This window comes from Chroicocephalus ridibundus, chromosome 12 (genome assembly GCF_963924245.1).
Source record: "Chroicocephalus ridibundus chromosome 12, bChrRid1.1, whole genome shotgun sequence".
In the NCBI taxonomy this organism is placed as follows: Eukaryota; Metazoa; Chordata; class Aves; order Charadriiformes; family Laridae; genus Chroicocephalus; species Chroicocephalus ridibundus.
In genome coordinates, this window is record NC_086295.1 from 12,420,700 (window position 1) to 12,446,688 (window position 25,989).

The 25,989-nt window shown below is 42.5% G+C and overlaps 1 protein-coding gene across 1 annotated transcript in view; it reads right to left on the minus strand.

The window, feature by feature from the left end:
• TOP1 (DNA topoisomerase I) overlaps positions 1-25,989 on the minus strand; it is a 70,028-nt gene that overhangs the window by 14,602 nt on the left and 29,437 nt on the right. Inside the window, exons 3-9 of the mRNA XM_063349996.1 lie at positions 23,260-23,362; positions 12,529-12,655; positions 11,881-11,939; positions 8,997-9,092; positions 7,695-7,770; positions 6,583-6,680; positions 1,988-2,103 (exon numbers count right to left, since the gene is read on the minus strand). Of these exons, the coding sequence (XP_063206066.1) occupies positions 1,988-2,103; positions 6,583-6,680; positions 7,695-7,770; positions 8,997-9,092; positions 11,881-11,939; positions 12,529-12,655; positions 23,260-23,362 (675 nt within the window). The remainder of the gene's footprint in view (positions 1-1,987; positions 2,104-6,582; positions 6,681-7,694; positions 7,771-8,996; positions 9,093-11,880; positions 11,940-12,528; positions 12,656-23,259; positions 23,363-25,989) is intronic.

Here is a 25,989-nt window from a genome sequence, read left to right on the forward strand (position 1 = left end):
GCTATCGAGTTAGTAACATGTTATGGGGCTAAAATGACTGCCATTTTTCCCAAATAGCTGACGGCTCAATCACCTTTATCTAATCGTTTTAGAATATATTTAATCGGACTCAAATTCATGTTTTTTTACAAAGGTCTGAACAGGCTCTCAGTGACGGGGCTGGACATTTAAAGAAAAAAAAAAAGAGAGACTTATTGCAGAGGCGTGAATATGAGTTACCTGACTTAAAAACTGAAACCCAGAGAGCAACTGGGGGATGTACCAAGAAGAAGAGACAACACAGACATGACTGAAATGAAACTGCCACCACCTACACTCTTACCTTGCCACAGCTACAGAAAAATACGCAGTTTCAAGCCACCTCTGGGCTATGAGCAGTAGCTTGTTAACCCACAGTCACCCAAACATACAGTCGAGCCCTAAAAAGACGGCTTTGGCATTTCAAGCTCCTTCACCAAGTCTGGCACTGCAGGCGCTAACAATAGCTCCGGCAGTCATTATGTGAGCTGAAAACAGGCAGTCTCACCGCAAGGCAACCGCTGGGCGAGGGACAGATCCCTCCAGAGAGAGCTCGCAGCCTGGCAGCTGGCTGGCCAGCCATCGCGTGATTACTGGACTCTACAAATCATCCTAGGATAATCTGGAATTTAGACAACGCCTTCTGAGCACAGACAGCAGCTCTCGGCAGCTGCTGACATCTGATTTTTTTTTTTTTTTCCTTAGTTTCTCAAGGAAGACTTATGTCATGGCTTAATTTGCCAGAACCCCCTGCCCATTCCGTAATTGTTGAGCCTATTGATGAATTTCTGTCACGACGGAGGCTGCAAAAATCCCTGCACTTCCTAGAGGTTTCATGAAATAGATGGCTAGACAGAAGAGGAGCTTATTGCTGCCTGCACCAAAGGGACAGCTATAGTGCAATCTGCCTCTCTCCTCTTCTCTAGACAGCAGGAGAGAGATCAGACATTCTTCAACAGAGGGAGAAAATTTCCAACTGTGTAGCAAGCTCTCATCAAACCCTAAGAAAGAAATCCGTAGACATCCCTGATCACTATGCTTGCTTGGAGACAGCCTTTAATAGGACAAAAAATGTTTATTTCACTACATTGTTGCTGAAAATGAATGCCATCTATTTCTCAGTATTTAAAACCACTATGTCACGTCACAGGAAAACAGCACGTTGCTCCTGGAACGGACCCATATGCAGATGTCCCCTTCACCAAAAAACTACATTTTCATCCATTCAAATGCCTCCCACTTAATTCAATCCTGGGTCAGTTTGATCCTTCATTTAACACGATCACAGGACTAAAAGGAAACACACGGGTCATTGAGTCTGGTCTCCAACAGGCATCACATCATATAATCCCTTCCACATGAGCCCCTAACAACCAGTCAGGCCAGCATATTAGAATCCCACACCAATTAGCTCTACCACACAACAGTTAGTGAGTGGGACCATGACTTAGACCAGAGGGTTGCATCCTCGAGGCCAGGGTCATCCTGTGCATTTCTACAAGATCCTAATCATCTGTATCAAAATTCAATTGTCTTTTATTATGCTCATGCCACCAAATGATCACAAATTTCCTCACAGATGATGAAGTTGCAACTCATAAGGTTAAAGAACACAGAGCAAGTCTAGAGGTGACCAGCAATGAAACAGCTACAATTATGTTTTCTACTGGTTATATGCTGCTACTCTCAGGCATAAGGCACTCTCATACTGTTAAGAAACCTGAGAGATTTACCACCATAACAGAGTGAGAACAAGTTCATCTCTGCGTCAACTTGCTTGAAGCAGAATTCAGCAGGCTGTTCCTTTACTTCTACAGATCATTCCTTCACTTAGCCGTTGAGGAACGTCTTTTAAGCTAACCAGTAAAACAAAACCACCTCCTCATCCCTTCAGTCCCCGGAAGAATGCCACAATACCCTGAGAATGTTTATTTCTCTTCCCAGCAAGTGGAAACACAAATTAACTCACCATCATAATAAAACTTGACATTTTCAGGCAGAGGTTCATATGGTGGAGCAAATACAGGACCTTTGTGCTCTAGGAACTTCCATTTAATGCCTTCAGGGTAGCGCTCTTCTTCCCACCTTCAAGAGAGAAATATGAACCAATACAATTTTAAACTCCTAATCTTCATTTTATTACTATGTGGGTGTAAGAGTATGCTATAGAAAATCAGCAAGCAATCATTGCATTGCTGGGCACAGACCAAGTACAAATACTCAATGCACTGTAACCATTTAATTATTATTTTTTTTCCCCTTTTTTAAAAATAGCACAGCCATGTCCATGAACAGAACACCTTGGGTCACCACAGTCCTCACCTCCCATTTGCTGCTCTTTTCACAAAAAACACACATCTGAAAAAGTTTAGAACTTAAGAAAAATTAAGAATTCAGTCTTCTAAAACAGCTAGGATCATGCCGAATTAGAGTCAGCTGTGATCTAACAGCAGGTCCAGGATGCCAGCTCAGCAAAGCCAAACAATTGTAGTATATTATGCAGCTGCTTTCAGATGTGGACAAGTATGTCATTAAGGGCAGAGATAAAGAAACAGATGTTCATTTATGACCTAAATGAGAACAAACCTGCTCGGACAAGAAAGACTGAAACCGGCTCTGTCATTTTAAATTCATTCCAATTCTTTGGGTAAAACAAAGCATACTTGAAGAAAAACAGAGCAGCAGAGGAAAACTGCAAACTTGCCTTAAAGCACCCCTGTAAAAATGTTTTGCAAATGATGCATTAGGTATCACATCACAGCAAGGTAGGCGCCACCAATCCCACATTCCAACTGAACAAATACACAGGGTCAGCAATCCATCTACAGAGAAAAGGGGTCCCACCAGGCCAGTATCCTCCCCCCAGTTCCCAGTTCCCTGTGCCCAAGCCACCGATTCCTCCCCACGCTCCTCCCCTCCCCTCTACGCTTCTGTCATGATTCCCAGAACATTACTGCTACATGCTGCTGGCACAGGATTCCCTGCTGAGAAAGGCTATTTTACCATAGCGATTAATCAACTGGAAGACCATTAACCTGTCACGGCGCTCAGTCTTTGAATTGCCCAGACAACTTTGTTGAGCAGCCATGACAATAAAAAAAAAAAAAAAAAAAGTTTAAGCTTCCCTCTAGTGCCAGCCCTATGGAGAAGTCCCATTCTGGGGGCATGAGTGGTTGAGAAGAGACGTGCGCGTACTGCAGGCATCTCAGGAATTGCGATGCACGAATACAGATCCCTTCATCCCTACCGAGATACCAGGGTCACAGTACAGAAGAGAAGCACTGTATAGAGGAAAAAAAGAGCTTCTGCTAGAAAACACTCAAAATGCTTCACTGGTGCTTGTGCATCGATAATTTAGGACAACAACAATTGTATGGGACACAGTATAGTCAGAAAGGCACCACCTTTGACCGCAGCACCAGATCTGACTTATTCTTATGCGAAGCTCAGTGACATCTTTAACAGCAACGCGCGCAATCCCAGCTATCAGTACAAAACCTGCATGGTAGATTTCAGTCCCTGGCTGGGAAGAAGGCTTCAGTAAACTATGTTGATATAAGAAACTAATATTGACATTTGAAGTCTACATCCCAAATATTTACATTCCTAATGATTGTTTTTTGTTTAAATTAATTAGAAGCTAGAAATCTAAATATTTTGTCAAACACAGGCCTAGGTTCTTCCACCCAGAAGCTCCTTCCAGCAAAATAAATCTAAACCATTCGCCTCTCCTCCCAGCCAGAAAAAGGTTACGCTTTCTGACTGCGTATTTTTATTCCTGTAAGAAAAAATGAGGGGATCATTCACCGTAGCTACTACTTTACAGGACAGGTTTGTCAGTCTTGCTTTTCAGCCATGGCTTTTTAAGATTTATCGCTTTGGTCTTTACTCGATGAGAAATTTTGTTCTTCTAGCCATTCCTGTTCTTTTGTAAAGGACGCATGTAAAAGAAGTACTAGAAAGGTAGGGGCTTAAATAGACAGCTGAAGCACATCGTGCCTTTTGGGAGAGCTGCAAGGGGTCCATGGTGTGGTTTCTGAGCCCAAAATGATCAGAAAGTTTGCCGCAAAAAGATAACAAACCATTCCCATTCCCACCCCCACCTTCCTACACCTCATACAGAAGCAGTTAAGACAAAACTTAAAAGTGAGTCTCCTAAGATCAGCCAATTTTTCAACCTCATTTGGTTTTAAACACAAAAAAACACTACAGCAACACTGCCCAAGGTAGCTCCTCGTCCTAAAGCAATGTTCCACACATGGTTTTGTGGGAGCAAGGAAAATGCTGCCTATTAGGAAAGCTGCCTTACTGATTTCAGCAGAAATCATGCTCATCAAGTTTCCTTGATTAAATCCCATATCAAACCTGTCTAAGGCGGCCAGCATGGCTCAGGAAGGTAGACTTGGGGAGGGTTTTTCAAGTGGAACGAAAACAGAAAAGATTCTTGGGAATAAAAACCCAGAGTATACCTCAGGGATATGTTATTTCAAGGAAATGAACTTGCTGTAACACAAGGTGGGAGAAGTGCTCCTAAGGTATACTTCTGGATCACATATTCTTCACACACCGACACGGTGTGAAAACGACCTCTAAAAGAGCTCCACATAGTGATGAACGAGGCCAATGCCTTGAGAACGTCCACCATCAAGTATTCACATAAGTGAGGATGAAAATGCTCAAGGCAACAAGCACTTGAGGAAGCAGCCAGAAAAAGGTACCAGACATTCAGAAAATTGATTCAGATGGAACATCAAATGCCCTTAAGAGACGCAATTGAAGTGCGGATGAAACCCTGTCCAGCAGAGACACGTTATACACAAAGCTGCAGATGGACGACAGGAACATCAGAAAGATGCAGTTACCTACTGCCAAATTTTGCAAAACATGCTTTCAGAGGCAGTTTTCCTTAGCAGTAAGCACAAATCGCAGAGCTTGACACAGCTACCTGGGACCGTGCTGCCAAGGCAGGTGAGGGGAGAAGGGTACAGCTTTCCAGTAAAGGTTTTCTGTTGAAGGATACAGACTACAGTAAAAGGGAGCTGTGATAACAGAATATTACGTCAGGCAGAACCAGCAAGGACGGCTGAGACAAAGCCAAAAAGACAACAGATCCTTAAGGCATAGAGACCTTCTGTAGCTTCCTATTGCTTCATGTCCCTGTAGTTTGTTCATATCTAAGCACATCAAAAAGATGCTGTCAAAGGGATCAAGAAAAAAGTGGATTGCTCAAAAAAAAAAAATCAGGATCATTTTGGGAGGGGCCTGAAAACCAGATTTCTAAGAGAATATACAAGCATGAAAAAAAATAAATCCGAGTGCTGATGTTCTGAGGAAGCTGTGACAATCAAAGAGAAACATGCAGAGACCACAAACACTACAGAAGAATTTTTCTTTCTAAAGGTGACTCAATAAGAGTGACAATAAAGGGGTAAAAGACTGAACCTGAAAGGACTGAAGAAGATTGCAAAGGCTTTCCCCAGCACTATGGCTCTATTAAAAATAGCCAAATGATCTGAGAAAAGAAAATGCTCATGGAAACATCATCCCCAAAAGGTCATAAAAATACATTACAGGAGACATTACAGGAGTGCAGAAAACACATGTGCTTTTGAAAATAACATATGCATTAAACTGGGGGAAACACTAAGGCCCAAACTTCAAAACACACATGGAACAGCACCTCAAATCCAGCAATAACAATAGCTTACATTACTGTGGATAGTTAAAAAAAAACAAACCAGCAGGTTTCTTAAGTACAGCACTACTGATAAAGCACAGGCCTGTCTTCCAAATGAACCACGAAGTTCAGGTTTGTTTAAAAAAGGTTTTAAAAAAACCCTGAAAAGTGAGTGAAAGCACAACTTCAGATGCTCGGTGATGTTACTTTAGGATCCTGGGCAAGACAGAAACTGCTTTCCATTGAAAACTTATACTCAAAATCCATGATTTTCCAAACAGCCCAAGCTTCGGGTCACTTGACCAACTTTCGTTTTTGTGCCAGAGGCAGGAGCAGTTTCGAGAGGCACACAGTTGACATCCAGCTAGAATACAAAGGTAGACAACCCGCTCATATTGTACCCTCTATATAACACAGGTAAGATCGACTAGAATACTAGTTAATACATCTGCAAATATTTATATATTCCTGATGATACCCCAAGCCCACAAGTTTTCATACTGTTCTGACAAGTGTCAGCAAGCAGCAGGTTCCAGGCACAAGAACACCGGTATCTGATCATTATGGGTAGCCTCTACATTCTACAGATAGAAGAAAATAAATTAAAACAAAAAAACAAAACCAACAAAAAAAAGAAAGAAAAAAAAAACACAAAAAACTTATTTCTTGCTTTAGGTATATCAAAAAAGGTATTTCACTTCTACTTGAGAGGATAAACATAGTGAATGAGATATTTATTTAGAGCTTACCAGAGCGTAAGCCAACTATTCAGAATAAATCCTCATGAATCAACGAAAGCAAGCCCGATGTGCTTATTCAGTCAGTACGGGAGGTAAGAGGGAAAGTCCAGGTGCAGAGGGCAGCCTATGTCATTGATAGATAGTTACCATTTCCATTTTTGCTCCTCTTCTTTTTTCGGCTTCTTTCTCTTGTCCGCTTCAGGGACTTTCTTATCTTTGCTCTTAGCTTTCTTTGCTTTGCTGTCCTGCAAAATGAGTAAGAAACTGTTAGAACAAGTTACTGCATTTCCCCCCTCCCTGAAAAGATGTCTTAAAACTAGAAGACTGCCTCTCTTAGAGTACATAAGTTTGACCACCAACAACCGAATTCCTGTGGTCTTACTACAGAAATGCGCTCTTAGACCACCCTATTAAGTCAAAGTCTGCTGATAGTGCCACTTATCTTTTAAGCCAAATTCTCTTACTTCACACTTGGGACATGCCAAGTGCACACGCAGCCAGTTATTTTGCCTCACCTGATAAGCGGCGAGTCTGGGCCATAGTACCATGATGGCTTAGTTACAGAAACAGCCTCCTTGGCCGGCACTACTGTATGTAGTCTGGCAAACGCCACAGAGCACACAACACTGTGAGGCGGCTGCTGGGAACGTACTGGTATATGCTCGCTACGGAGACACTCACCATGAATTAAAAAATGAACCGCATCACCAGGAGGCGTTTGCAGTAAGTGCCACACAAGGGTATCTTTCCTAGATATGAAGCGTAGTTCATTAGTCTCAAATTATGGCTAACCTCTCTTCTAGTCCCTCTCCAAAAATATTTGCACCCCAGGTTCCATCTAAAAGCTTTAAGCATTTTTCCAGCAGCTGATCTCAGATTCATTGCCTATGCTTGTGAGCTGTGCTACATCATCTGTGCAATTACCAGATGTTGTTAGTAAGGCTGCTCTGCCCTCTGCGAGCTACTTAACAGAAGGACTGTGAATTGCCTGGAACAGGCTGGAAGTTCACGTCCTGGAGGCATCTTCTCCATCCGTTGATTTAAGAGCAGGAGAGAAAGTTTTCCTGATTTTTTTATACATTATGGCTCAGGTAAGTTAACCTGCACCATAGGTGGGGTTCTACCACATGCAGCTGTGTCCCAGACTGGCCCCTGCCTCCTTACCCTCAAATCAGATTCCCCCTGCTCTACAGAATTCAACACCAAATTGCCAGCCTGGCTTTTCTTGATCATAGAAATAAACTCGTCTTTCACATTACCTCTTCTTCCTCTTGTTTCCTTTTCTTTGCTTTCTTGATGTCTTCTGTTTTGATTTTCTTGGGTTTGTAGTCAGCGCTGTAAGAACAGAAAGACCAGCTGATGAAAATAATCAATCTTCCAATACAAAAAAATAAAGAGAAGTCATACATGTACAAGGTTTGTGTGCGCAAGTTCACAGTATTCCTGGCATGTTTAATTTCTAAATAATATAATTTTATGCCCCAATGTCTGAAGACCGAATAATAGCTATCCAGCAAAACGGTTCCTGCAAGTTTCAGACTGTTGAAGCAAAAATCTTCCTTGATGAAGAACTAATTCAAAAGCATTAGTAGCCACACAGTGATTACATGGGATAAACGGGCAAAAGCTTTGTGGCATGTTCTACCCCCAACTCCCTTTCCTGCCATCAGTCTGGGATCTGCCCACAAAGCTCACTTTTTGCATCCCCCACCAGTTCAAACAATAGCAAAAGTGACTACTGGCAAATTCTTAATCTTTCCATTGCAGACATGAAATGGGAGGTCACAAAAACTTAACAGAAGGCAGCAAATGATTACACAAAAGAGAAGATGTCACACCCATCTCTCTTGGAAACCGAGAAATACCACAGAGGGACAGAATGCCACTATGGTTAAAACCCTTCCAACCCTTTAATTCCAGACTGCTAATAATGTCACGCTATCTAAAGATATCACATAGATAGTGACCGAAGACAGCGTGATGTAAGTGGGCTTTTATTTTACTGGGTAGGTTACTATATCAGGCAAACATCATGTGTATTTTTCTCATGATTTAGAGACAGAAATCCTCAGCATAACCCACCATGTACTTAGAGCCTAGGCAAATCATGCCAAGGAGTGCAGGCAAACCTCCCCCACACCCCCAAACAGGCTGACAATGCGTTTTCTTCCTCTTGTGCAGTCATTTCCTCGCCCAACAGAAACCACTGCAGCCACTTCGCTAGCATTAATACCTCACTTGCTCAGACTGATGTTTTACAACCTTCATCGCTGTCTTTCCTCTACCTACCTTCTGGTTTTTTGCTTTTTTATTTACTAGCACTGCAACATTTGACAGCACTGTCTGCAGAAGCAGGTAATGGTATTTTGCCTTGGACACCACAAACGCTACCCTTGCCCTGCTCAGAGAGCTTGTAACAGCGTAAGGAGTCTGGTCTCAGACCTCCAGTCACCCACCTGAACACGTTTGTGCTGACGACCTGGAATCCCACCTGCTCCCTCAATGTTATCCTTTTAAAACTAAAGGCAAAGATCCAAGTCACCAGCACCCACGCCACTTACTCATCATCTTCTCGAGGTCTCTTCAGCGGTTTGGAGTCCTCTTTAGGAGACGCATAAAACCCATCATCATCTGGTTCATCTTTAATACGTGGTGGACTACAAAAAGAAGCAAAGAAAGGTGGTTCTAACTTCAAAAAGGAAGACTCTTGGAAACCAGAAAAAACCTCAGTTTTAAGAAATGATCATCTGCAAAACGGGCATGTCTTCCAGTCCTGAAATGTGCTGACATCCTGAGACCATGAAAAGCTGAGGTGTGTCATTCTCTGAATATCCACAGGACAGCATAAGGAGAGTCTTCCAGCGTCTATGTATTTGACACTTCTCAAGCAGCATCAACTGCTTAGATTTCAGTGTTTCTTTGAGGTTTTGAGTAAAAATTGTAGCTTCCAGCACTTTCAAACATTCTTAAAACAAAACTAAAATGCACGTGTATGCACAGTCAAACAGAGGGTATTATTTAGTTTCAACTGAATATCCTTATTGAGCTTGATAAGAAAGATTATCAACTAAACAAAGATGTGAAAGCTATCCCTGAATCTTTTGCCAACTAAATAGTGAGGCATGAGAAAACCACAAAAGGAAACAAAGATTTGGCAAAGTTAAGCTGATCAGTCTCTTTTCACTATCCGAACTACGGGAGGCAAATAATTCCGTCCCTTTCAACAGACCGCAAATATTAAATTAGCTCAATGTTTTCAGCCATAATGTCCCAAGACACCAGTTATAAGAAAAAAAAAAAAAAGAATATGAGTGCAAGAGAGACTATCCCTTTAAACAAACTCATTATTGCTAGATTTCACAGAAGCATTTCACTTATCTTCATAAAGAAAAAGATGTCTCAAAGAGTCCAAAATTACATTTTGAAGCACTTAGTGCTGCTCCACTCAGGTAGAAAAAGTAACAGTGCCATCTTGGGCTTTCCTATTCATATTCAATCTGCAATTTCTGTATCAAATTGACTTAGTTTCCAAGTCAACATGAGGATTTTGCAATTGGATGGAGCGGGAGAAAAAAAAAAAAAAAGCAGCATTCTGCTTTGTAGATCGCAGTCAGCAAGAGACATTCTGGAGTCTTATTTTAGCTGGTGATGTGTCCGTGAAGCAGAACAAGGCAGTTTGCTCTTTCACAGCTCTAAAGCCACTGCAGTGCTGGCAGATGCAACTCAGGGGAAAAAGATCCGTGCTGCTGTAAGAAGCCATTTCTGTGGCATCGCCTATGATTAGCTAAGACACAAGTCTGCAGCACATAGACAGTTGCAAAACATCTATGGAAAAACAAGTATTTGTCCCATTTAATTTATTCTCCCTTCCAGGCAGAAATCTAGAACTACTGTTCGTTAAGCTGCTAGGAATTTTATCTAGTCTATTTTAACACTGAAATGTTTTGCAACATTTTATAATAGCAGGAAATAAAGTGTGATAATATTAAAAGAAAGGAGCTGTATAACCAAGCTGAACCTTGACTTGCATTGTTCCCAAGACTGTAACATTGCTCATCCTACCAAGTCTTAAGGAAGAAAATCAAAACCATCTGAGTGAGGACATTTTTCTCTGGTGAACTTGTAAAAGAACATTTCAGCAGGAAAAAAAAAAAAAAAAAGAAAATAATTACTTTACTCTTAGCCAGCTTTTGGCCCTGAAGAAGGCACAATTGTGATGGCTCCTTCAGCCTTTTCTCAAACACACACAAAAAAATGCTGTTGGACATAAAGAAGACTTAGTTACCTTGATATGAGAACACTCAATGTCCCTGGCGAGATCAGCACATGCATGCGATTCTGCTGAATAGCAGAGGCTAGAACGAGTTATTATTAACTGTCTCCTACACCATGAAACACCTAAATGTCATTGCTTTCTATTTCCAGAGTATCCCCAAAAGGGCCTGGAGAGGGCGCCTCTTCCCTGTGCCAAGCGTAACTACTTAGTTTGCATTTTTAAATAGGAGTAAGAAAATGAAACAGATGGAGGAACTCATGTCAAGAGGGCACATGCAAAACACGCAAAGAATAACTGGCAGGCATGGACCAGACAAGTGTCTTCTCCCAGTCTCTCTGCATCCACAGAACACGGTGAGACTGGAAGGATATTTATTTAATTTTTTTTTAAAGTGGATTCGTAGAACTGGGCACATGACTGAAAGCTTTTCTTGACTAACAGATATGAACATAGGCATCTCCATACCACAAGTCTCCAATAAGGCAGTAGACTGCATTTACCACCTTCAAAATAACCAATGGCTGGAGTTAGACAAGTCACAAGAGATCTCAGTTGGTCAACTATTAAGAAAAAGTATTCTCCTATCAATTGCTCACTTCAGGTTTTTAATAAGACTACTTAGTGATGAGTGATAAACTGCCTAAGTCCAGGAGCCTCCACTGTTAGCAGGAATTTAGCAGAGTAGGACGCCTAGGCATTTTCTGAAGGATTTTACACAAGCACCCTCCTTACTTGTCACTCCTCTGCAAAGGCTCTAGGCTACAGTCACTTACAGGGGAGACACTCGGAGGCAACCCGGACTGTCTTTACAAGGCCCTGTCTCCAGAAGACTGCCTGCAGGGTTCAAGGACCAATTCTATAACAGAGGTTCTTTCAACTCCAGCTACCAAGGTTTCTACAGTTCAGTCTGTCCTTGACAGAATTGAACAATTTAATACTTGGACAAACCCAGCATGTGCAGGCAGATTCCAGGTATTCAACACCTACTGTCCCCAGTTACTAGGTAAGTGCATCAACCACCAGCTCCCGAAATTGAGAAGACTATATTGTCTGAAGGGGTCAAAAGCATTCCAATTACTTTTTCCCAAGACCAAGCGAGAGGAGTCAAACACTGAGCAGCTATGAAGTCAAACTGCTACTTTTTCCAAATTATAGATCTGATTTCTTACCTGGAGAAACCATTTTCCTTTTCCTTCTTTATTTTTATATCACCAGAAGATGATTTCATCTGAAAAACATAAAAAGTAGCAGCTGATTAGCACTGCCCAGAGCACCTTATGTTTTTCCAACATGCAACACAGGCAGGATATTGAACTTGTGGAAGGAATCAAAGCACACTTCATCCTCTGTAGCCCTCAGTGACCTACCTGACACACCAAAAAGGCAACATTTTCTGTAAGTTTTAGTCAATTCAGTATTTTCTGGCCCTCCAATTGCTTCAGTAGATTGGAGTTAAGTATATAGTTTGTCCGACTTGCCTATGTTTGTCCTTGTATGGAACAAACGTGATCTAACAGATTTTTCTCCCTTGTCTCTGAAACTGAGCTTGGCAAAGGGAAAGGTAACAGAGGACAAAAATGTGGAGCCAGTGGACACAGCTCTGCTATGAAACCGTTTCCATTCACAATACCTGCAGATAAAGCCCTTACAAGTTCATGTATAGCACTCCCCAAAACAAGTCTCTGGGTCAGCATGCGGATAGTTCTCTCCAGGTTGACAAAAGCTTGAAGTATAAGCTATGTCTAACCCACTGACTCTGTACCGTTCAGTAGTAAGTAGTGTAACATCCTCCCGTCTCTCCCCCAGGAGACACCTACCTTCTCTTCCTTTCTCTTTTCCTTGTCTTTGTCTTTGTGTTTGTCTTTGTGTTTCTCTGAGCTGCCATCTTTGTGTTTGGTTTTCTCCTTGTCTTTGTGTTTCTTTTCCGAGGAATCTTTGTGCTCACTGCAAGACAAACGAGTATGTTTGCAGAGGGGAACAGGAGGAGATTTGAGTAATACAGACAACTTCCAGCAGTAAAGAGTCACAGGTTTTGATTGTTACAAACCATATAAAACAAGGGATAACCTTAGCAGTAAGATCCACCATGGTCTCCTGACACATGTCATCCGTCTCCTTGGGAGGAAGAGGAACAGGAAGGAACACACCACAAAACCACAGCCGCCAAGCGTTCCACTTCAGGAAAACCCCCGTCAGCCTGGATTGCTGAGGAAATCCACAGCTGCTACACTTCGAGCTCAACACTTTAGGCTGAATTCCCACCATCTCTGCTTTTCCTCTTTTTTCTAGTCCATGTAAAAGGTCACTGGAATAGAGCCGCCAGCCCCATCAATGCCCATGTCAGCTTTTGCTCAGACAACAGTTTGTCATTGTAGCAGCTCTCATCTTTGGAACTTAAAGAGAAAAACCGCTGATCTCTATTATTCCCAAACAGATGGTAAAACCAGAGCAAACAGGATATGCTATGTCCTTGTGTTTACACAAAGTCAAACAGAAAAGGCAGGAATAACGCTGTGGCCCTCACTCGGAGCCCTTTCATCAGCTGCGCCTCACCGGCGTGCTAAGCCCGTCTGCCCAGCTGAGATGATCTGCAACAGGGACGGGGACCCACCAAAGGTGCTTCCAAGCAAGAATATGGTCTGCTGCTACTCAGAATCTCATGCCACAGCCAGCAGTATTGAGAGTCAGAAGAAAGGAAAAAATGCCCCCAAGGAGAAAAAAATCGACCTTTTTTAATTTATTCCATTGCTACCCCCCTCCTGATTTCTGAGACATTTGGGTAAATTTGGATCACATTTTCACGTTTTTCTACTCCACCAGAAAGACACACAGCTGTTTTCAAATGAAAATGAGTGTTCTCATGGAATGACTTGACTCTGGGAGACAAAGTCAGGAAATGCTCTCAGGAGACGCACAATAGAAACTGCAAGAACAGGCCAGGAGGATTAGCAGTACTGTGGTGGAATGCCCAGCAGCAAGGTTGTCAATTCAACAGGCCTTCAATACACATTTGTAAGGTTGTATGGACTCTCCGAGGTCACTCTGGGTGTAAGCAAGCCAAAGGCATGGTGGAAATCAGGCTCCCTTCTACTGGGCATGGTCAGGCACCAAGCGAGTGCCTTCCTTGCACTGGCAGTTCGTGCTCCTCCTCCCTCAGCACTGGACTCCCACCATTATTGCCCTCTGGGATACACTCTGCTTCTCCTCAGGACTACATGACGTATGGCAAAGCTTTACTAGAAACAGGAAACTTCCTCATTTCAGTTATTTCAACACTCAAGTGCAGGCCCAAACTGATCTGTGGGAACACAGCCCTGAAAAACAGCAAGCCTGGAACGCCAGCTAAGAGCATGATTTTTAAAAAACAATATATGCTTCAAGTCTTCTATCTATCATAAAAAACAGACTGGAGAAGGGCTGGACGTTTGATGGCTACAGAAAGCAAGCAGCACATTAACCAGCTCCCATGAAGCTTGCGTGTGATTAAGAGGAAGGCAACCACAGTCACAAACATACCACCTACACCCAGCTGAAGAACTGCAGAGTAAAGTCCAACGCGGAGAGTTTCAGAGCCTCACGTAACGCTAGCACGAATGGACCTGAACCTGCAAAAGGTCTAAATTATTCAAGCTCGGAGCAGCACACACTCCAATAAATACACGCCGGCCTTCCAAGCCCAAGCAGCTAACGCATGAAAATCCATCTCTGGAGGAAATCGGTATGTTCACGTACTGCGTCGCATTAAAAGAGATGAGTAGGAAGAGAAACCAGTTTCATTTTAACTCTCTCGCAACCTCTTTATGCTACATATAAAACTGTAAAGGAATATCTAAATATTAAAAGGCAACTGGCACTCTAGAAATTCTTGTAGATAGACACACAGCACCACATGTTGCCTGTGAGTGAAGTTTCAACAACTGCAGACTATTCTTACCCAGCAGATCGTGTTATGTACACTGTGTGATCAGGACATGCGAGCACATACACAGAACATCCTGACACTGGATCTCGGAGACCCACGAGCTGCCTGCTGCTCCTGCTCAGATCTGACACGCCAGTTTCTGTATGCTGATCGCTATCTCAGTCTCAAAACACCTATTTCATTTTCCTTTCCTCCAATTAGATTCTTATTGACAGTCTGAAAGCACAAATACCACACATATTATTAATAATTTTTAAACTCGGGAAGGTCTGGAAGTTCTGACTCTCTTGTACTGTTACGTGTATGCTAGGTACCTCATTTGCCAAAGACTTAAGTTTTATGATTACAAAGGTATATCATCATACAGGAAAGACCATAACGAACAAACATGCAAGGCTTAGACCCATTTTGTTCTCTGCCAGTCTGCTTGTGTCTATTTTCTGACTCTTTCTTGTTCTTATTTGGTATTTAAATCCTACCTGAAATAACATGCTTTACTCAGACAACAATTTGCATCTTCAAAGCATGGTATGCACTGCAATTGATGGAGTTAAGGTAAAGTTCATGACAGTGTCTGTTGCTTGGTAGTTTGGAATAGCAAAAAAACCAACCAACCAAAAAAGTTTAAATTTTCAAAAGCACCATATTCGTTCTTGCTAGCAGCCTAAAGCACTAGCTTTCAAATATGTGATTAGTAGAGCCCTGGGATGTACACAAAACGTGTCTAAAAGCAAATCAATAGATACCAATCTACACCTGCAAAGCTAATACTGAAGAAGTAAAATCCCATTGGTCTCGAGAAGCAGTGACAATTTCTGTGTGTGTGTTGAATGGTTACAGACTATGGCTGGAATAAAAAAAGCCCTCAAAATTTAGGCTTGCTTAAGTAGAAGCTCAAATGACATTGCTCTCGAAAGAGCGTAAGCAGCCATCGTTGAAAAGCTGCTATACATTTTAATCTAAAGCTAAGATTTTTCAGCACCGGAGTCAGAATCAAGAAGTCTGGATTCCTGACTCAGTCTTAGTTGCCTTTTTTTTAAAATTTTTTTAATCACAAGACTATCCTTCCCCTTTGCTCTGCAGGGAGCAGTGAGATTTCTCACCACAGCAATGTGGGCTCAGATAACCCAAGGAAACTCTGTCTCCAGTTTCACTCCGTGGCTTCATTTTCAAAACAAATTGGTGGCTGGGCCCCGAGGTCCTGCTTGCTGCTGCTCCTGGTATGTGATGGAAGAAACTCCCCGGATAAAAAAAAATAAAAATCTAATTTCATGTGCTACTTGCTCCAATTTAAAAAAAAGAAAAAAAAGCATAAATTTCTTTCACTTGTTGTATGTAGGCTGTCAGCCCTCCTTGTTTCTAGACATTGGACCGCAGCTCTGACTTCAACAACCCAGTCCAAAACTTTCTGACACGTGTAACGCTGAACGCACGTGCCCCTCGTCCCTAGGGGGGCCTGAAATCTGCATCTCCCAGATAAGCTCATTTGGAAATGAGCTGATAACAAAGGCCTCAAGCAACAATCCTGAGAAGAGTAATTTTATTTTTTTTCCTCCAAAAGCAAAGCAAGTTGCTCGGATATTAACTCGGTCAGCAAGCTGAGCAGCTTCGGTCTGTCATTTGGCTAAGATACTTATGCGAGCCTCCAGGGGAACACGATTTAACCACCACACTAATCTCAAAAGAAGAGAGCAACAGGATACCATCCTTACCCTGAAGAAGGAGTTTCAGCCCTCTATCAGAAAGCTATTTCCAGACAACCCCAAAGCTATTATTAGGAGGGACTGGGAACAATTTAAAGATCAGAAGTCTGTCTTCCTAGACAATTCAAAACTGAAAAAAAAAAAAAAAAAAATCACTTTTCCTTAAAGAAATCAAACACAACCAAGCAAAAAGGTCTCAAGGCTGCATGCACCCAGGTAATTTTTTCCTGAATTCACGTCTCGGAGCACTATGGATCCTTTGTTCCCTTTGCTGCACATACCCCTCTGCCAACAAGCCAGCTTGAAGGCACTCAAGTAGGACAGCAAACCCCCATAAGACAGAGGGAAGCTTCAGCGCAAGTTAGCCTGAAGAGAGGACAACTGGATCACAAAACAGTTATTCACAATCTGTTTTAGAAATACCCAGCTTTGCTGACAAAATAAAATCTTGCTTTTCACCCAGACCGTTACACTGAATGGCTGTGATGGCACTCAGACTTTTACACCCCTGACGGCGCTTAATGCTGACCAACTGCACTGTTGGTTTCTGGTTTAAAGGTAACAAAGTACAGCAGGGCACCATATTAACACAGGCAGAACCAGGGATTACATCATCTCCAGGTGTATCACGGTAGTGGCTTGGTTCAGACAAAGGGTGATGAGTAGAAATGTATCTCCTAAAGCACCACAGCCTTTTTGCTAGCTTGCTTACTGCCGTCCACGGAGAGTCGTACTGCGAACAAGGACATCTGAAGGCCTTGGAGAGCTCAGGCTGAAGCACACGAAGCCATAAACAAGAAGCCGCGTTTCTCGTGAAGGCATGGCCGCATTTCCCAGTGAGGATGCCTGCAGGAGGGCAGGAGGGAGGAGAGGAAGGGAGAAGAGGCACCTGGCAGCAGCTGCTCACGCTACAGTCACATGGGAAAGTCACAAGTGGAAAGTGTTTCCAAAGAACGGCAGATGTGCAGATGGCAGCTTCCTTCTTCAAACTACAGCAGCTTTGCAGTAATTTAACACCGCATTCTTCAGGTGCCATTTATGTACATTAATAATCCCTTCCCAGGCCCTTTCCATTCCAGCTTCAAAATCAGAAGCTGGGAAGGATGCTTTATCTAAAGTGTCTCTTATTTCCTCTCTCTCATTTTCTCAGCTGTAATGAGCTCGTGACTGGGAATCTGCTACTCGCAAGCACCAGAGCCTGCTGCAAGCGGAGCTTCGCCTGCCTACTCGGGAGCTGCTGCAACGCAACTGAAGCGTAACATAACAGGGAGCTGTGGTTTTAGTGAAATCTAAAAAACACAATAGGCAGAGAGCACAGGTTGCGCAGCCCCTGTCCGGTTTGACGTAATACAGTATTAATGGAAGACTGTGATCATATTCAGGCTGACGCATACTGAGGAAGGGCTGACTGTGCAGGGAGCATTTCAGACACAGAAGGCACACCAGCGAAGGACAAGTTTTCAGCTAGCTTGCAGTATTTTATGCTCAGTGGTAGAGGGCTATCATATGGTATTACAGGGAACGAACACGTGAGCCCCACTGCTTCTGCTGGGATTTCAGAAATACAATAAAAAAAACCCAAAACCCTGAAACCGCTTTTCCCAGAGTTGAAAGCAGTCTTTTCACCAGTTTTGACAGATAATAGATCAAGCCTTCAGCAAGACGAACACGATAAAAAGCTGGACTAATCAACAGCTGATAAAAATATTAGAAAGTAGATGAGGATCAGGCTTAGCATGCGCTTTTACAGATGTGCGAGAATGAGGTATACTAAATGAAAGGCACGAATTTTTACTACTGGAAGGCAGCGGCACAGTAGAAAGCTGATCAAGGTGAATTGTGCACTCAAATGGGGAATAAACACAAAACCACGCACCCTAGGGAACAGGGGGTGCTAAAATCTTTTTATAACTGCTTTTTTTTCCTTATATCAGATATCCCTGCCTCTTCCTGCCCCCAATGTCCACGATTCTTAGAAGTTCAGGATCACATAATAAATCAGAGGAGGTGTGCAAGAAGCCTGAACTGAAATTTATCTTCGTTCACGACTAGCAAACGCCAGGAATCTGTGTTTTTCCTAGCAAAACCATAAAACTTACAAGATGCCAGGGAAGATCGGGTCTATAAATCCCTTACGTGTTCCACGCTTCTGTTCAGCTCAAGCTGTGATCACAAGAGATTTAGTAAAACGGAGGAAAATGTGCAATCTGACAGAAGATTTTTCTTCCGGCTCAGGTGCTTGTCACATTGACAACACCAATCAGCGCCGCGAGAGCAGCCTCTTTGCTCCCAGTCCCTGTCACAGCCATCCCTACACCCCGCGCTCTCCCGGCAGCCCACACTCCCTGCACAAAGCCCGAGACACCCGGCAGAAAGACACTTGTTCCTGCAAATGCTTCTAAACCAACCTCTAGCAAGTCTTGGCTTCAAAGGCCCCATTTATTCCATTCTTTTACATGGTCTCCTTGTTTGAAGTGCTTGTCTCCCACAGATCAGAAACCTCTTGCCACATCAGATTTGTTTAGTTTCGTATTTTTTTTAAACCACTGACATTTATATTTAATGGATGTGTATTAGATTTTTTTCTTTTAGGGATTGGGAAGTACAGGCCTGAGAAAAGGAGCAAAAGAAAACACTTTCCTTGATGGAGATTGCTTGACAGCAATGTGGATTTATTCTTTGACACAGATTTTTCTTAAGTGGGCTTTACATTTTCTTTCCTTGAGGGGTGATGGAGAAGATCTGAGGCATACAAATGTTCTCTCCCCGTTTACTACAGCTGTAAAAGAGTGGTTAAGACACAGAAGTGTCATCTTGTGAGTGGGAGAGGAGGAGAGCAAGAAGAAAAATTAAGAAGTTTTACATACCACTCCACACACTTCTGCCATATGAAACCAAAATTATCTATTGAGAGACTTATCTTGGCAGTTTAGATCCTTCAGAGTCTGTATACAGGAAACATTTATTCTCCTGCATTGGAGTTGTTCTGCCTTCTTGATGCAGGTTTTATTTTAAAAGCCTTTTATTGAGTACAGGACAGGAAACGAAATTGTCAAAACTGTTAGACGGACATAAAAACGATCTGCTTCAAACACAACCAGACAACGCTCTTGACTGTGTACAATGTCCACGGCGGTACTGTACTTCTCAGAAGGCAATTAGGGGACTCTTCACACACTCTGTAAAATGCTACGGAGGTAAAAATCCACGTTTCACCAACAATAGCTTGGATTTCTGCTCAAGCACTGTTCAACCTCTTTGAGGATTATCAAAGATCCAGCACATCTTTCGCAATAACACAGCAGCTTTTCTGAAGTACAGAGCAGATTTTCTGAAGATTTACATGCAATTCTATTAATGTAACAAACTTTTCGAAAGCGTTCCTTTTCAATGCTAGCAATAGGTGACAGACTCTTATCAAGTGCTTTAGAAGTTCCCCATACAGGTATAAACCATTGGAAGATCCCACATTCTTGTTAACTTTTGTTTAATTTTACAGTAATGGCTGTTTTTCACTTTTTCTTTGTCAAAGGAAAAAGTTCAGTACAAACCGCCACATTTTTACCTTCAAAATTCTGTGAAGAAATATCCCCTACGAAAACGGCTGGCAGAGCCCTCAGCAGGGCAAAGGCTCTCAGAGGTCTGCTGCAGTCCCCTGCCCTTGGGTTCAGCTGATGATTTTGCTGCAGATGGGAGGTGCTGGATGGTCACCGTGGAGGGACAGTAACATGGTGGCACTGCCGCGGGGATGGGTTTTGGAAGGGGCACTTTGTTATAAAGCCAAGATCTTCAACCCAGTAGAGTCTTTACAAGTTATAATGAGATGGGGAGCGACCATGAAACCCTCTTGTACCACACAGAGGTTGACCACTTATCTCACTGCAAAGGGCTTAAAAGAGCTGTCGACTTAAAGAGGGGTTTTCTTTTACAAAAAGAAAAGTATTGCAAACTTGCTGTTGACCAGTTGCTGCCAGCAGTATGCAACCTAGCAGACAGTATCCAAAAACTAAACACACTTAAGATGCCCCTTCCTCCAGTCTCCTCCCCTCCCACTGCTGGCAAAATCAAAAGCTATTAAAAATGGCATAGTGATCAAATGCCCCCTCCCCAGTGCAGCCCACCTGCCTGGCAGTACCGTAAGTGATGGACACTGGACAGTCACATAGATCATCTTAAAATTCACACTTCTCTGTTCATCTTGGTTCTGTCCAGGAAGGTATTTTGGTACAGTGACTGTAGTAACGGAGCCTGAACTGAAACTCAGCTTGCTTCAGTCCTTCCCCACCCTGTCCCATAACTCACCAGTCTGGCCTCTGCCGCCCCTGGCCTCACACCTTCCACGGGAACACTTGGCAGTCACCTGGCCACAAGCACGTGCTCCATTCAGGTCCTTCCAGCAGCTCTCCTCCAAGTAATTCCCTGCTCACCACACATGGTCCTCCACCCCCGTGTTGCGAGCTGCTCGGCTATCTCCTTCACAAGACAATAGTTACCTAAACCTAATCCTCACAGACACAACTTACATTTATGGAATTACATGGATGACATCTGAATCAAAGGACTTGGGGAAGAAATGCTTACATTTCAATTATAAGGTCAATTTATTTCTTGAAAAAGTTTATCTTAGAAGTCAGCTGGCTTTGCACAGTGAGCAGCCACGTACCCTGTGCATGACCCAGCATGAACGGGGCAGTGAAGATTTTAGAGCAGGAACGATCCGACCAGAGCACGGCACGCGTGTCCACATACGTTATCTTCCCCAAGCACCACCTTCAAGACCAGATCTCATGATTCAGCACCAGGATACAGTCATTTTAAAGGTGGTATTTTTGAAAGGCAGAAAACGCACTGTAGAAAACTTGTTCAAGCTGTGCACTCAGCCTGGGGAAGTGAAGTCCCACCTCATGTAGGGGTGTGCAGGGCAATTTTATGTAATCTCTCCCCAAAACACATCTTGGACAAATCCCCTGCACATGCATGCACTCAGTCACGCTATCCACATAGGTGTACCCTATTATGGGACTCAAAGATGCAATATATTGCGCTCACAGGACAAATGAACACTTGATAGATAAGTGAAAGTGACTGGAAGCTTTAGGCACAGCACCTAGAAAACACGAAGCCTTTCTCACAGGGATTTCAAGACAACACTGTAGGGAGGAAGGAATTACTTCAAGATAAAGCATGATTACGTATCGTCTCATGAGCTACACCTCACAAGACACATTAGCCATTCTTATCTCCTTTCCACTGTTTTGGTATTTATTGTTTACATAATCAGTAGTGTGCAGCTTCAAGTTATAAGCCATAATTTGTTCTTTCAGTTAAAAATACGCTGACCATTTTCAACTCCTACACAAATAAGGTCAAATAATTAATGAATTCTGGAAATTTAAAGATAGTGGTTAAATTACTCCTTACAAAAGGATGTACTTTGCTAAGATTGCAGGAAAATGGTTTTTCAAGTGAAGCAATGAACATCTGGAGATGTGAGACCGTCAGTTTTGGGGTGCATGCTTGAAGATCAGGAAAATGAAAATCAGAAATCAAGGTAATATAGATATGTGAGCAAAGAAGAGTGCAAACAGTGTGGCCAAAGCATTTCATCTCTGCTGTGGAAGCCAGTAAATGCTGCAAGTTATTTGGCCTAGATTTTCCCCCCTGCTGTCGACCCTTTACTTTCAAAAAAAAAAAAAAAAACAAACCCGAAACATATTATGGAACAGTAAGGTTGTATAACTCCTCAAAAGGTCACAGAAAAGTCAAATAAAGCACGACCCCAATAAAACAAACCCACTGCTCAGCACAGACTCTCTCCTTCTTTCCAGTCTTCTTTTTAATAGAAGTGATTGTTAACACAAGCTTTTTTTATTCATTTTTAGATTGTGTTATCACAGCTGCACAGCAATTAGTTAATAGCACTTGCTTGGCCACAGCATAAACACTGTCTGCCATTCACCAAGTGTCACAACAGAAACTTACCCTCCAGGGACTGGGTTGGTTTTTTTTTTTTTTTTTTTTTCAAGTTTCACTGTCAATGTGGCTCCGCGGCTCTTGCACGTCAGGAGTTACAACTAGGAAAGCTTTTCTGAGTAACACCCTGGGTGTGACATGCTGGCCCTGTGCTCCATCACACCAAATCACCACTGACAAACCTGCACATCCTGGTTCTTGCAGTTCACAGCCTAGGGGATGGCATCAACCGGAGCGTGGAATTCACCACCACCTCAAGAGCTACAGGTCATCACAGAGTAAGTAAGTGTTTATGTCGATTGTGGATGATACGGCAGGTGACCGGCACGTAACACCTTCCCCGTGTAGTGGCAGGGTAGTGTATCAATCACATCAGACAAAACAGCATGCAATCCTTTCAAATTCATCATCTAACCCAGCAGAAGTTCGTAACGCTGCCTCACAGTGTTGGGATATTCAGCTATTGTGGTACCAGTCCAAGGCCATCACCATCATCCTGGATAACCATCTTTCCAGACCCTTCTAATTATTAGGAGGCTTATTAGCCACATCAGGTTCATCTATGCTAAAACAGCGGGGTTTACAGCAACACTCAAGAGAGCTCCGCGTTTCTGACAAACAATTGGAACCACACACAAAAAAGACTATGAGCAAAACTGATCAATCTTCATGAAGGTGGGGTTAAACTAGTTTTCAATGCCTTTAATAACACTAAGCTACAATAATCTTTTATATATTAGCATTGGCTCACATTTGCAAGATACACTACTTCAGCTACCCGTATGGAAATGGCATGCAATGACAGTAGTTAGGCTTAAAGCACCTACGCTCGTATAAACCACACTCAAAATGTAACAATTCCGTCCTCATATATTATCAGAGTAACTCTCGTAAGACTGCATGTGCAATGGTGTTTTGGCCTATGAGGACTTCATGGACTTTTTCCTCACCTATTACTGTGCTTGGACTTTTCCCGGTCTTTTTCCTTGTCCTTCTTGTGCTCTTTATGCCGGTGTTCTCGGTCTTTGTGTTTATCTTTGTGTTTGTGAGAATCTGCAAGCAGAGAGGCAAAAAAAATTAAGAAATGAAGTTGGGAGAAAACTCCACGCCTCCCTCATGAACCTCTGCATTTTTCCCCACCCCATCCCACTATTTTCTGTGATTCAAAATTTGTAACAAAAAAAAAAAATTATCTTCGTTTCAGAGGTCCTAAGTGGATTCATTGTTCCTGCAGCACAAGTTAATTCATCTTGGCAACAGCTGCGTTTATATGGTCTTTAGTTCAATGACCTTTAAATGCTTTACAGATCCTGAAGAAATGCAACTCTTCGTATTAAACAGGTAAGGAAGGCTATAGCGAGTTCAATCTTATTTGGCAGATGGGAAACCTAGCTTCCTATGCCTCTAAGTATTTCATGTCAAATAGATTGTAAGGATACAGGAACAGAGCATAAAGCTGAAATGTTAGGCCTGCTGAATCCTAGAATTTAGACCGCTACCTTCCACAGATTTCTAGTCTAGACAATACAGCCCCCACCTCAATTTAAAATCATCTTATTTTTCTCCCCAACAGTGCTTGGCAGGACAGGCACACAGAAAGGGAAAGGGGAGTAACGAGGGGAGAGGAAACGAAAAGGTGAAAAGAAACGAGGAGCAGGAATTCTCTCCTCATGCTTCTCTTCTGCAGGAGACACTTACCTCCCTCCGATAACAGCCCCACCAAGAAAAACCAAGGTGACCGCCGTAACAAGTATGTGCTGGTGGCAGCCCACCTACACAGGTGAGCACCAGGCCAAATTAAGTGACAGGTCAGAAATGGGAGATGGCACTCAAGTAAATCTACACGAACACAGGAATTTTACTGCTGTCAATTTCTACTCCAAGTGACATTTCCCATCCCTGGTGACAACTGTACTGTATGATAAAGTCCTTTAAAGCACCATGGAAATAGATTCAGCACAGAAAAAGAGCAACATAGTTGAACTGTAAATAAACCCATTTACAAGCATCTTTAGGTCTTTAAATGTTCTTTATAAGTAGATTAAAAAGGAGCTGAGGCAGAACCAGCACCTCAAACTCACCTCAAAAGGCACTATCATTTGCAGTCAAGGTCACTGGAATATGGGGAATAATGTGTGTATGTCCAAAGACACCCCCTACCCCCCCAGCTTTGAGGTCTGGGTTTGTTTGTTGTTTTTTGGGGTGTTTTGTTTTTGTTTTGTTAAACATGCAACTAAAATTAAGTAACCTCCTCAGGATACCTAAAAAGCTATGCTGACTTTGGCAACTGTTTTCAGATGACAGCGCCAGAATTTCCACCAGAGACCTTGGATGTAAGGTATTAATGTTTAATTAATTGTAAAGCTGTTACCGTGCCTCTAAAAAGGCTACTATCCCCGCAGTAAGAATACGAAACTGCAACACCAGGATTTTGTGACTTTCAGAGTCACATGGGAAATGTGTTGCAGAGCCAGGAACAAGCCTCATCCTCCCGACTCCAAGGCTTTCACCACAAATTCATTCTTCTCCTTAACTGACACCAGCTCTTATAACCTCAAAACATTCAACTGGTTTTAGTGGAAACTACCCACAGTCACATTTTCACAGAATATGATTTTAATCGGTTGCTTTCTATAACTTCAGGTATTGTTTTCAGACACCTGCAGTAAGACAACATAAAACAACGTATGAACACTGACATTCAAGCCTCCAACTTGCTTTCTACATCTTTCCTCGATCCTCCTGAACGTGGTGACACTTCCTAGTGCTTCGGTGTATACGCTACGTACATTTAAAGCACAAGATTTAGTTTTCTCTGTTTTGATATGCAGACACGTGGCAGGTTATGTGGAACATTTGGTGTTACAGCACAAAACACCTAAGAGTTTTCAAGTACCTAAACAGCAAAATCTATTTCACAGCAGGCAGAGCTTTACAGGCATCTCCGGCAACTGCGTGGGGACCGGACACCTACACTCTCTGAACTGCCAAGAAGCAATTTCTCAGAACCTTTCTTCCCACCAGGACAACACACATTTCACTGGCAAAAATGTTTTCACAGTGCATTTCACACTTAGGATTCTTCAGTTTAGCCAGTAGCTGGAAGCTCAGGCTGTTTGCAAACTGCCTGGGTTTTATTCCACAGAGAGTTTACTCACAAATTCCTAAAGCACCAGCTGAAGTGAACAGCCACCTATTTACACTTGATGAATAGCTAAATTACTAGAAAAACCATCATGATGCTATACATAGAACTATGTACACTCATTTTATAACATACTCACTTTTCAAGGAGGCACATACCAACATAGAGTCCTTTTTTTTTTTCCTACCAACCAATCGATGGAAAACACGTGCAACTGAGCTCAGTGCTATTCTCTTCAGAGCTTAGAACCACAAGATTATTTTTCACAAAAAAAGTGCAAAACGGAACAGTCGTTTACCTTCATCATTAGATTCCCTTCCAGCTGATTCATGCTTTCCAGATGAAATTAATATTTGCTCTTGAAAAGTAGTTCCAGGGCTATACCCTGGAAATGCTGGAGTCAGACTTCTATTTCCTCAGTCCTCTGCACTGCTTACAATGATTTGGTATTTTCAGACAATTAAAGCCCGGTACAGCAGGAAAAAAAAAGTGCCCGAGCAGTTAAACTAGCTCTGCTTGCCAGTATTTCTCACAG